This window comes from Meriones unguiculatus, chromosome 3 (assembly GCF_030254825.1).
Source record: "Meriones unguiculatus strain TT.TT164.6M chromosome 3, Bangor_MerUng_6.1, whole genome shotgun sequence".
NCBI lineage: Eukaryota > Metazoa > Chordata > Mammalia > Rodentia > Muridae > Meriones > Meriones unguiculatus.
In genome coordinates this window covers 49,822,765-49,836,122 of record NC_083351.1, presented here as the reverse complement: position 1 = coordinate 49,836,122, position 13,358 = coordinate 49,822,765, and the positions used below count along the sequence as shown (strand labels likewise).

At 38.7% G+C, this 13,358-nt stretch overlaps 1 protein-coding gene across 6 annotated transcripts in view; it reads right to left on the bottom strand.

Annotated features, from left to right (window-relative positions):
* Nucleotides 1-13,358, bottom strand: part of Nt5c3a (5'-nucleotidase, cytosolic IIIA) — a 46,731-nt gene that overhangs the window by 953 nt on the left and 32,420 nt on the right. For all 6 annotated transcript variants that reach the window (XM_021657872.2, XM_060379954.1, XM_021657874.2 and 3 more), the window contains 7 exons: nucleotides 10,650-10,748; nucleotides 9,293-9,362; nucleotides 6,670-6,716; nucleotides 5,418-5,503; nucleotides 3,885-3,974; nucleotides 1,557-1,719; nucleotides 343-543 (listed from right to left, as the gene is read on the bottom strand). In XM_021657872.2, the coding sequence (XP_021513547.1) occupies nucleotides 343-543; nucleotides 1,557-1,719; nucleotides 3,885-3,974; nucleotides 5,418-5,503; nucleotides 6,670-6,716; nucleotides 9,293-9,362; nucleotides 10,650-10,748 (756 nt within the window). The remainder of the gene's footprint in view (nucleotides 1-342; nucleotides 544-1,556; nucleotides 1,720-3,884; nucleotides 3,975-5,417; nucleotides 5,504-6,669; nucleotides 6,717-9,292; nucleotides 9,363-10,649; nucleotides 10,749-13,358) is intronic.

The window sequence follows — 13,358 nt, the reverse complement described above, 5'->3', positions numbered from 1 at the left end:
CAGAGATTTGTCCACAGGAGGACTTTTCTCTGTAAATGGTTTCTTTCCAGTGCACTGGTTCTGACTGTGGGGGAACTTGTACAAGGAACACTTGGCAATGCATAGAGACGCTTTTGAGACTCATGATTAGGGAGTGCTGTCGACTGCTACTCTGAGAATGTGACCTCCACATATCACACAGGTCTGTGCTTCATACCTCTAGTCACTGCTGAAGTAGGAGGGGAAAATACTATCTCACATGCCTTTGGCATCCAATTACAGTATTTCAACCTGTATCTTTGGTAATTAATTACAATGTTTCAACCTAATTATTAAAAAAAAAAAACAAAGCTACACACTCACTCTGTCATTCAGATAACCAATTTTCAGAATGTGTTCAACATTAGCTACGCCGTCTGCCATCCGTAAGTCTCCTTGGGAGTCTCCCAGCAGAATGATGTTGCTGTTGTCTTTCAGTTGGCTGAAATAGTCTGTATTCTTCAAGGCACCATCATGTTTGTTGAATACATGAATTAGTTCTCCTTTGAATCCTTTCAGCACTCCCTATTAATAAATTTTAAATTAAGAAAAACTTTATTATATTTATTTATGGTATGTGTATGAAGGGGGTGCATGTAGCAGTGACTATTTGGAGGGAAAGGGGACAACCTGAAGGAGCTGGCCCTCTCCTTTAACCCTCATGACCTGGGAACTAAAGTCAGGTTTCAGGTTTGGTGGGAAGCACCTTTAAGTACTGAGCTCAAAATCTTTTTTTTTTTTTTTTTATAACAATTTATGGTTCTAAATAGATGTCACTATTTATCATATCTCTTTGACTTGATTTCAAAACATAGAGGTCCATCACATTCATTATGTGTAGGAAGGGCTCCAAAAACCAACATATGCTACAGCTAGTCAAGAATTCAACTTTCACTTTTCATTCATTTTGTTCCTAGCCAAAGGATTCCATTTTATGTCTTTTACTATTTGGAGTTTTTTATTTTATTTTGCTTGAGATTACCCAGCAGGCTTCGAGCTCATGATTCTTTCCTCAGCCTTCTGAATACTGGGATTATGTACATTCTCCACCATGCCCAGAACATTTTACAATACATTTGTTCAAAAAATGGCAGTACTAGTCACTGCTTTTTAAAAATCCCCCATTTATGATGTAATCTTCAGAGTTGCAACATTAAATTACTTTTATGTAAGTTTTGTAATTTTTTTTTTTGGGGGGAGGGATGTGGTTGAGACACAGTTTCTCTGTATAGCCCTGGCTGTCCCGGAATGAACTTTGTAGACCGGGCTGGCCTCAAACTCAGAGATTTACTTGCCTCTGCCTCCCAAGTGCTGGGATTGAAAGTGTGTGCCACCACCATCCACCAAGTTTTGTGAATTTTAATATAAAATGATTAACTTGTTAATAAAACTTTAAGGGCATAAAATACAAATATAACACAGAGAAATATAACAGCCTATGAACATAATATAACTTAACATCTACCTGATACTAATAAAAATATGTGTGCATTTACATGATTACAATATTTCAGACTGGAGTGAATTCACATTCTTACATTTTCATCAAAATCCATGAAGTTAGATACCACTTTGACATTTGGGTGATAGACTCCAGCCTGACGGATGACTTCTTCTAGCACATCACCGATACCAGCCGAAAATATGAACACAGGGACACTGTGCTGTTGAAGTTTACCGAAGAAATTCTCATATCCTTCCCTGCAAGTGGAAGCACAGGGTTAATAAGCAAGATGGCTCTTTCACTTAGAAGATATAAAGCAAAATATTTCTACCCATTTCTACAGACTGTATTCTCATTCCAAAACTCATTACCTTTGACTCTTTACTATTAATTATAACAATGCAAGTTAGATATTTTTAGACTTAAACTGAGCATGGATAAAAGCCTACAGTTTACACCATATATTGAAAAGCCAACTAGAGTGAGCTTGCAAGCCACCTGTTGAGGTCTTACTGTTCTGATCTTTTTACCACAAGAGTAGAGCAGCAAAACCTAGCTATATTCTTTTACCAACCACTGTACCTTTTTAAGCCCTTTTAATTATATACTTTAATTTTCTAAGTTAGTGTAGGAAATAGTGGACTTCATACATAAATATCACTATGTCCTGTTCACTCGTCCCACCACCATCCTTTCTTCTGTGGATGGCCTCCTCCCCCCCTCACCGAATAGTTCATCGGTGCTCATGTTACACACATACAGTTAAATTTAGCTGAAAGCAAATCTACTGTATTTATTCCCCTTCTCCTACCATCTCCTGTTCCTCCCCTCCATTTATACCTCTTCTTCTCTATACCTCTATGTTCTTATCAAATGTATGCTTATATATGTATACATTTATACTTAAGGCTACATCCTGAATATAAGAGAAAATGTGTGGTATTTGTCTGAACCTGGCTTATTTCTCTTAACATGATTACCTTCAATTCCATCCATTTTCCTAAAAAAATGACAATCTTATTCTTATTCATAAAAGCTTAAAATCTACTCCTTCCTTTTCACTCTTTTCCAGCTACAGGTTAAATTAAGCTCTTGGTACTCTTGTGAGTGAAACATTCAACAGTCTCTACTCTTTGACAATTGAATCTTTTCTTTAAACATAATCACTTCATCATCCTAGGGGAAAGGTGATTAAGTGATTGGGGGAAGATCAGTGGCAGAGCAATTGCCCAACAAGTGGGAGGCTCTATGTTCAATCCCCAGAACAAAGGGGAGGAAGAACAGCACTGCCACATTTGCCAATCAAGTTAAAAAAAAATTCAAGGCTGGTTAAACAGTACTGAAAATAAGCTTGATGATTTTCACACAGTTCTAATCCTCACTGTAAATACCAAGTACATGGTGTGCAGTACTTGCTACATAGACTAAGTTGGCTTTCAAATGGCTGTGATTTCCCTCACCTCTGCCTTCTGATGTAATCACAGGTTTCAACACCATGAAGAAAAAAAAAAACAAAAAACCTTGAAATACTTTACCTATATACTAAAACATTTTCCTTTTCCGTTAACAGTTTCAGAGCATGAGCATTCCAAACCCAGATTCATTTAAATTTAGATCAATTTCTGGCTTATAAAAATTTCCTTCAAATTTCAGATCTTTCAAAACTGTTTCCCTAAAGATTTTGAAAATCATATTGGTTATATTAGTCTGTACATTATTCTTAAAATTTTAAAAATTGGAGAAAGGAAATTTAAATCATCACATAAGTCTTCCAATGCTTTTACCACCCAGAGCAAATTTAACTGAAAAAAAAAAAAATTTTTTTTTTTTTTTTAGATATGGTTTCATATATCCCAAGCTGGCCTCAGATGTGCTTTTTCATTCAGGATCCTTCTCCTTCTACTTCCCAAATGCTGGGATTATAGGCATGTACTACCAGGTTAAAAAAAAAAAAGTTCTAAAATTTTAATTTATGGGTGTTTTGCTAGCATGTATCTGTATCATATGCTTTCCTGGTGCCCAGGGGCCAGAAAAGAGTGCTGGGTTCCCTGCAACTGGAGTTACAGATTGCTCTGAGCCGCCATGCGAGTGCTGGGAATCAAAGCCTGGTCCTTCGGAAGAGCAGCGAGTGCACTTAATTGCTGAGCCACCCCTTCGGCTCCCTACCATGCCAGTTGTGCTCAGATTTCGCAAGGAACTGTGGGCGTGCCAGGCATGCACTTGGCTACCTGAGCTACAATACCGCAAACCCCAACAGGTCTAACCTAAAATTTTTCCCTTTATTCATTTTGTGACACTGATATATCTTATTTTTTTTATGGAATAATGTGATAGCCTATCTTTAATTAAAACACACAATTGAATGTATACAACAGCAGTTAATTCTGTAGACAATAAAAACAACGGAACCCAGGAGACTTACTTGAGCATGACATCAGAGTCTGCCACAATCTCTGTAAGTTTGGCTTTTGGTATGCCTTGTTCAACAAGTAAACCATGTGATTTGGTATACCTGGAGTTTACAACCAAAGGAGGGGAAGCGATATCAGTTAAAATATTGAAACCATTACCTTTATTGCAAAGCATTCCTGAGTGAGTGCTGTTCCTCACTATGTGGACTCTTTGAGACTGAGGAGCTTAAAGTACGTGATAGTGTTGTGCCCAAATGCGCCAGATCTCACAAACTCAGGCTTAGTGTAAATATGTCAGTAAGGAGGCATGGGAACAGCTGTAGGCCTTTCCTCAGTCTACAGATAAGATTCAGTCTAACCTGGGCTGGCAAGCTTCCTCCTCCTTTCCGAAATAAGCTAAGTCATTCTTTCATTTTCTTGCAGCTTACGTTTTCATGAAATCTTGAAGTACTGGAATGCTGCCTAGTGTAAAAGAGAAATCTTTGGTAGGAAAATGTTATACGTAGGCTAGCCTGCGTCACTACTACACAAATAACCACAGCAGTGCGGTGAAATGAATTGACCTTTAGAACCTAACTCCTTACAACTATGAAAGCTCCCTTCTCTCATGAGGAACCAGAACCCTCACTCAATGACTGAATATCCCTATAGCATCTGAAGCAACACTCCTTCCTTTTCCTTTCTTCTTGTGAGAAGAAAGCTTAATGCTTTCCTGATGGTCCTGTACCTACTATGCAACCTAGGGCAGCCTCAAATTTGAAGCAATCCCTCTGCCTCAGCTTTCTAACTTCTGAGGTTACTGGTGTGCAAACCAGATTGTCTCTATGCTGGAGCTTATTCAACCCCAAATAAATCTAACTGCAAAACATTCCCTTTTCCATGCAGAAATCATTTTTTTTTTAAAGTATCCAAAACTAGCTCTAATTTTGATTCTATAGGCAGGCATTTAATACACACACAGATGAACTGTCCATGCTGCCTGACAGCTCTGGGGAATATTCTTGGTCTCTTAAAATTTTAAAGCAGATGTTGCTGCTCAAATCAAAGCACTTTCTGTTTCTTGGAATGCTTGTCAGAGGAGCTGGCTCTAATTTCTCTGTCATCCTAGTGGACTCCTGCACCTCTAAATTTGTCAAGATTTGTCTTGTTCTGGAGCACCACGCAAATCTCTCACTGTAGTCTACTTGCATGTTGCAGTTTGATGGACACAGCCAACACCAGAGGCCCAGTTCTCCACGTTAGGATTGGTGCAGTATGGATCCTTGTCCTTTTCTTTGTACTTAGATCATGTCTTGTTCTTGTAAGCTTTAAAATAAAGGTCTGGCTTTCAAGACTTACGTGCCAGACTTTTTAATCACACTCACTGCATATCATCTTAAGGCAAGCTCCAGGCTGTTAATTTCCTGCAGTGACTCAGGGATTTTCTGTATTCGTTATCTGTGTATCTTTCTATGTACATTACGGGAGGGAAACAAAGCCCTAGTTTTAACTGGGCCACTGTAGCATTAGCACTTCACTGCTCCCAGTGCTCGCAATGTACTCACCACTCGACCATGTAAGGGAACTTCTCTTCCACAGTGAGACCAGGATCAACTTCAATAGCGTAATATTGCTTCTTTAACTGCAGTAACTAAAAAGAAATGAATAACCTAGCTGTGAGGATTATACAGTTTTGTCACTTACCAGATTATTACAGAAAACAAGGCAAACAATAAAAACAATAGAAGGCAAAAAGCTATTTTTCAGTAAAAAAAAAGGGGGGGGGATGGTTTGATTTTCATTTATATATAATTAGATTCAACTGCAGAAGCCACCTTACTCCCAAGCCAGCAGTTCAGTGAGACCAAGCACTCCTTCAGAACGCCATTAGAAAAATGTGTCTATTTCCAGGCTCCGTTCCGCTGTGCTGTGGTACTGGGGACTGAATGTAAGGGATCACAAAAGTTAGGCAAGTGATCTCATTGATGCCACTGAGCTACTGCCCAGCCCTATTTTACTTCCTATTTTGAGTGAGGTTCTTTGCTAAGTTACCCAGGTGGTTTTGAATCTTCAAATCTTTCTGCCTCAGCATAAGTAGTGGGATTACAGGCTTGAACCACCAGACCTGAGAAGTTCAGTTTTGAATTCAAGGTAATTAATTTTGATGGGCACCAGGACTTGCCCTGTTAAGACACAGCAGGCACTCCAGGAACACCCTGATCAGTTTATGTGTGCAAATAACCATTAGACCAAATGGCCTCTGCCTTCCCAGTTAATGTAAGGAACATTACATGTTCTGATAACAGTTTCTAAAGCTGGCCGTGTGGCCAATGTTTGCATACCCTGCAATTCTAGCACCTGGGAGGTTGAGGAAAGGGGTGGGGGTGGGGAGGACAGGAGCTCCAGGTGTTCCTCAGCTGGCCAGTCTTGGTTAAATGAGATGCTGTCTTAAAAAAAAAAAAAAAAAGAAAGAAAAAGCTAAGATAGAATCCAAACAATAAACTTGATATTTATTGAATGCTTATTATGTGCCAGATATGGCTACAAGCAATTTGCATTCATCTCACTTCTCTTGGAGAGGGTAGGGTGGGGATGAGGCGGGGACAGGTCTCACTGTGTGGCTAAGGCTGACCCTAAACTTGAAACAGTCTTCCCTCTGTACCCTAATCTGGGATTATATGTGTACATCATGCCTAGCTTTTGACATTCATTCCTGTCAAAACAAAACAAAACAAAACAAAACAAAAATAAACCACCTAATTAGCTGAGGGGATGGAGTAAGATTTAACTGTGCATTTGTAATGACTTGATATTTACCTTTCTTCGACATTCATCTGTAACAAACTTACAGTTGTCAATGATATCTAGAGAGGGAGGGAGGAGAGGGAAGAGAGAAGGGGAGAGAGGGAGAAAAAGAGAGGGAGGGAGGGAGAGAACACATAAGCATTAAAGAAAATATTCTGGTTGATGCTACCAATAAAGATAACTTACTTTTATTTTTAAGAACTAAATCAATTACTGTGGTTACTGCAACTTTCAATGCTGTAATTCAAAAGGTATTGCTATAGGAAAAAAATGGTTTCAAAATCTGAGATTTGGTAAGTCTTCACATATTCCACTGAGTTAGACAGTTCAAGATCTTCAAACAGTCAATAGTATACAATTTCCATTTTCATCTCCTTTTTTTGTTTCTTTCTTTGTTATTTTTTATTTTTATTATGAGTTACATTTTATTAACTATATCCCAACTGTATCCTGCTCCCTCATTTCCTCCCAATCCCACTCTCCCTCCCTCATCTCCTCCCTGCCCCTTTCCAAGTCCACTGATAGGGGAGGACCTCCTCCCCTTTCATCTGACCCTGTTTTATCAGGTATCTTCAGGACTGGCTGCAAAGTCCTCCTCTATGGCCTAACAGGGCTGCTCCTCCCTTGGGAGGGTGGGGAGGTCAAAGAGCCTGCCATTGAGTTCATGTCAGAAATAGTCCCTGTTTCTCTTACTAGGGAAACCCACTTGGTTACTGAGCTACCACGGGCTACGTCCGAGCAGAGGCTAAAAGGCTCTACCTAGAAGTGTATCAAAGCAGATACCAAGACTCATAGCCAAACCTTCAGTAGAGTGCAGTGAATTATATGAAAGAAGGGGGAGTTAGTATGACGTGGAGAGGATAGGAGCTCCACAGGAACCAAATATATCTGGGCACAGGGGGCTTATATGAGACTGTTTATTCATCCTCCTTTTTTAATAAATAGAAGCAACAAATGCATCAAGAAGTTTATGATTTCCTTTCTGTTTTGAGACAGGGTATGTTGGGTAGTTTTTGTTAATGGGACACAAACTGTTGGGAAGAGGGAAACTGAGGAATTGCATCTAACACACGGACTGACCTGTGGCCACTGTCTGTGGGGCATTTTGCTTGATTAATAATTGAGAAGGCCCAGTGCATTATTGGTGAATCTAGCCCTGACAAGTGGCTCCTGGGTAGTATAAGAACTAAAGGTGAGCAAGCCACTAAGCCCCCATAGCCTCTTTCAGTTCCTGCCTTGGCCTTCCTCCACGATGGACTGTAACTAGAAAGCCACATAAACCCCTTCTTTCCAAAAGCTGGTTTTGGTCTCTTTTAGAAAGAACAGAAACCAAGCTAGGACAAAAGTCTTGTGTAGCCCAGGCTGATTTTGAACTTAGGATCCTTCTGCCTCCACAGCTTCACTGCTGGGATTACAGGCACAAGCCAACTATAGGCATTTTTTTCTCAATCATGGTTCCCAGTTTAAGATGTCTTAGAGACTGAACCCAGCGTTTCATGCTTGGAAGACTACCACTCTAAACTGAGCTACATTCCCAGCCCTGAAAGATACCGTTTTCTCCAGGATAATACTTATTGTGAAAATATGGAAAAGTTAACAATAACTGGTATTTTAGTATATGTCCTCTCAAAGTTTTATTTATTATTAATGAATTGGGTAAATGAGAATCAAGTCAAATCTAGTTCTTTTCATTTCATGTTGTGCTCTGTATTTTTCATGTAATTAAAACTCAACAAATAACATTCGCAATGGTTTTACAGTCTCTGGTATGTGGGTGGGGCAGAATTTATACTATTTTTCTAGTTTTACATTGTACATTGCCTTCCAAGCTCTTGTCATTATAAATGATTTCACTTCTCATTGTCAGAAGTCAATGTCAGGACTTCACACATTCTAGGCTAGTGCCCTATTAATGAGCTACATCCTTAACCCTGAGTGTGCCAGCTGGTTTTCTGTCAATTTCAACATAAGCAAGGGTCACCTGGGAAGAAGGAACCACAGTTGAGAAAATACCTGTTCGGACTGGCCTGTGGGCAAGTCTGTGGGGCATTTCTTGACTGATGATGGATGTGGAAAGGGCCAGCTTACTGTGGGTGGTTCCACGTCTGGCTGTGTAAGAAAGCAGGCTGGGCAAGCCTAGGGGAGCAAGCTAGAAAGCAGCACTCCTCCAGGGTCTCTCCATGAGTTCCTGTCTCCAGACTCCTGCTTGACCTCCTGTCCTGGATTTCTTTTATGATGGACAGCAACTGCAAGTAATTAATAAACTCTTTCCTCCCCAGGTTGCTTTTGGTTTACAATAGCAATAGAAACTTAACAATTAAACAACGTTTGATAAATGTTATTTTTTTTAGGTTATCCCAAAATAAAAAAACCTTTCAAGTACTTCTTGTGTAATAAATAGAGTATAAGGAGAAATATTTTTAAGTCTTCATATAGTCTGTTTACTCCCAAAAGCAGATTATGAAAATAGCCATTCACATAAGATAAGTAAAAGAATTCCTCAAAACATAACAAGAAAAAGCAAGTTTCTTCACTTTTAACATCAAAAGAGAAATACAGAACAAAAACCTCAGTCATCTCAGTGATAAATATTTATGATTACACTCATTTACTTCGTTAAGAATGTCACACTTACTATGACATGTTGGGCATCTTTTCCCATTGTAGGAAAACCTACTTAGTGTCATATCAAAGTCTGTTATTATCTGTGAGAAAAAGAAGGCAAAGTTGTAAGCAAGATCACCATAGTCATAAACTCATTATGCTAAAAAAACACAAATCCTGAGACTTTCAATTGAGGTTCCTTGGAAGTTCCTCATTTAATCCACGTAACACACTGACTTGACTGATTATTTTTTCAATTAAAAAATTACTAGTTGCTGGGTGTACTGGAACACCCTTAATCACAGCACTAGGTAGGTAGAAACAAGCAGATCTCTGTAAGTTCTAGGTCAGCCTGGTTTACAAAGTGAGTTCCAGGACAGCCAGGGTTGTTATACAGAGAAAGCCTGTCTCAAAAACAACAAAACAAAACATCTGGGTGTGTAAAAGTGAGTATGCCATGCTGTGGCATGTGTGTGGCCAGAGCACAGCTTCTAGGTCTGGGTTCTTGCCTTCCACCATGTTGAGGTGGGGTCTCACTTGCTTCTGCTGTCCTGCTCTGGATACTACTTAAAGAGGTAATAAATTAGCTTTCAGGCAGTTAAAATAGCAAAGGTATTCTTATGAAGTTGGAACAAATAACTTTTTAAATTACTTCCTGGGATGATGCTTGCCTATGATCCCAGCACCTGGGCGTTGGAAGCAAGCAAGCAAACAAAAACCATATATATATATCCCAGATTTACAGTGAGAGAGAAACTTGTAAAATTCAACTATCCCTCATAAGGTTCCATTTTAAATGGACAATGACTCATTTAATTAAAATATAGAATAACTTGAAACTGTACTCTTTCCCCAAAACATCTCTATATAGTATTAGTTATCTTAGAACTTAGTACAAAAAGCAAAACCAAAACCAACCAACCAACCAACCAACACCCTCCTCCTTTACTAAGATTTTATCAAAACAGGAGATTAATAAGCTTGCTTTTCTCTGCAATTGCTAGTTACTGGACTCATTGCTTATCCATGCCCTGAAGCACTCTATGACCAACGCCAGACACACGAGTCTGCTTCAACTTTTCTTTTTAATTGGCTTAATTTTTTATACAATATATTTTGATCATAATCTTCCCTTTCTTCAGCTCTTCGTAGATCCTCCTTACCTCTCCATGCTTTTGTTTTCTCGTTCTCTCAACAAACAAACAAAACAAAGACACTAAAAAAACAAAAAATTATCAAACCAGACCCAAACCTTGGAGTCTGGGTTGGGGGCTGCCCTGGAGTGTGGCTGACAGGTCCTGCATCCTTCCACTGCTGAGAACTGATTTTTCCCTCCCCAGCAGCTATCACTTGCAAATCTGCTTCAACTTTAAAGAGCTTAAAGTCACCTGAAGTTTGGCAGCTCCTCCTTTAATGAGACCACAGATAATTTCTTCTACTCTTGTAGGGTTCTTGATACGAACTGAGCTTTTCTGAAATTCTGGCATCTAAAAGCAAATAGAAATGAACTACTTTTACTTACTTTCCTCAGATCCTTTGGCATCAAGAAGAGTGTATTAAAAGTATAAAAGTGCTGAGGCATTAAAAAACACAAGAAACCATATAAAATTACGACTTATTTATGCAAGAAAATTTAAAGCATGTAACTGGTTTCCAACTAGAAAATTAAGAGAAAATTACATAGCATGGCAGTGCACAGCTGTGATGCATCCTGGATGCTGAGGCAGGAGGATCCTGAGTTTAAGGACAGTTTAGGGGAACACAGCAAGAGCCTTATGCAAACCAAACTTAACAAAAGGTAACCCTACATTTATGGTTTATTTACTTTCTTATAAAGTATAATGTTCTTATATAATTATACAGGTAATTTTTCTTTCCAAAATTTATAGAACATAAACCACTATCATTAATCAAAACTCTCTAGAATATTAGAGAATATTTGAATTTAATGATAATTGTTTCCTCTAAGGAACTTTTTGCCTAAGATTTAGTTTGTCTATGGTGGTATCTACCTTTTAACTCCACCACTTGGGAGGCAGAAGCAGACAGATCTCTGAGTGGAAGGCCAGTTTGGTCTACATAGCAGTTTCAGGCCAGTCAGGGGTACATCCTGGGACTTTGTCATGAAAAACCACACCGGGGCACTCCTTATAGTCCCACCTACTCAGCCAGTGGAAGTGGAGGACCATTTGAATACAGATGTTTGAGGCTAGCCTTGACAACATAGGTTGGTCTCAGTTTTAAAAATTAATTAAAACTTAAAAATAAAATATGTGAAAATACAAATAGGTTATATACAAATAGCATACTAAACTATGTAAGGTAAGCATTGTGCTGGATAGTTTTATGTCAACTTGCTGCAAGCAAAAGTCATTGGAGAGGAGCAAATCTCAATTAAGAAAATGCCTCCAGAAGATCCAGCTGTAGGAGCTAAACAATTCTCAAGAGAGGAATCTCAAATGGCTGAGAAATACTTAAAGAAATGTTCAACATCCTTAATCATCAGGGACATGCAAATCAAAATAACACTGAGATTCCATCTTACACCCATCAGAATGGCTAAGATCAAAAACATAAGTGGCAGTACATGCTGGTGAGGATGTGGAGAAAGGAAAATTCTCCATTGCTGGTGGGAGTGCAAACTTGTTCAACTACTTTGGAAACCAATCTGGTGCTTTCTCAGAAAACTAGGAATAGTTCTACCTCAAGGCCCAACTATACCACTCCTGGGCATATACCCAAAAGATATACATACACCCACAAGGACACTTATTCAACTTTGTTCATAGCAGCTTTATTCATAATAGTCAGAAACTGGAAACAACCCAGATGTCCCTCAACTGAATAATGGATAAAGAAAATGTGGTTCATTTACACAGTGGGATACGTCTCAGCTATCAAAAACAAGAACAGCTTGAACTTTGCAGGAAAATGGATGGTACTAGAAAAGATCACCCTGAGTGAGATAAACTAAACCCAAAAAGACATGCATTTGGTATGTACTCACAAGTGGGGATTAGCCATAAGGCACAGGCTAACCATGCTCCAATCCATAGGCCCAAAGTAGTTAAGTTATAAGGAGGACCCAGGGGAGGACGCTTGAATCTTACTGAGATGGGAAAATAAAATAGGCATTGGAGGTGGATGGAGGGAGGAAACTGGGTAGGAGAGGGGATGGGGAGGGGTGTAGGGATGGGGATTAGGAATAGAGAAAAATATTACATAATTATTCCTTATAAGCTTTCGTACAGATAACTAAACTATCTCTAAAATTTGAAAAGTTGCTTTAAGATAATTGATTCTTTTCCTTGTACTCTATTCCAAATAATTTACTAAATAATCTTAGCATAAGAACAGATATTTTTAAGGTAATGTAACTAATAGAAAGTTATATAAACTTCTGAGTTTGTTGAGATTTTAGGGTTGCTCAACAATTTTATATTGGGTGCCATTTTTTGTTTGAGCCCTACCACAATTGGAAGGAAACTGAAAGAGGAATATCCGCTTTAGGCAAGCATGCTGCACAGCAATGTCTTGGGCAAGCAACACAGAAAATCATGATTATCTTACATTATGATACACAGTGATAGTAAAAAGTTCCTTAGAGGAAATAACTCTATCACAGAATTCAGTATTTTCTGGGATTCTGTTTTGATCAAGAGCAAGCAAGCAGTATGTTAAGTTATGAATCTACGTAGTGTGTAATGGATGACCAGCCTTTTCTCCACTGTTATCACTGATACTAACATAGTCCATAAAAGCACTAGACTTAGGTTTTTATTTCAAGAGAATATGACCAGATTAAGTATGTCAGGTCCCACATTGTTCCTACATATACACCAGAGTTAAAAAGGCAACAACAAAACCCCCAAACCAAAATGCCAGAACATTTCCCAAAGACTGGAAGATAATACCAGAGGTATACAGGAAAGGAAAAGCAATCAAACATTGTTTGAGTCATTTATTTATTTTTTCTATTTTTGGGGGAAGGGGAGAGGAAAGATGCTGAGAACCAAGTCCCAAATGCATGAGTTCTATTATTTCTGTAGCCGTTACACACTTAGTTTTAAAAGCCATTTCTTAAAACAATGATAAGA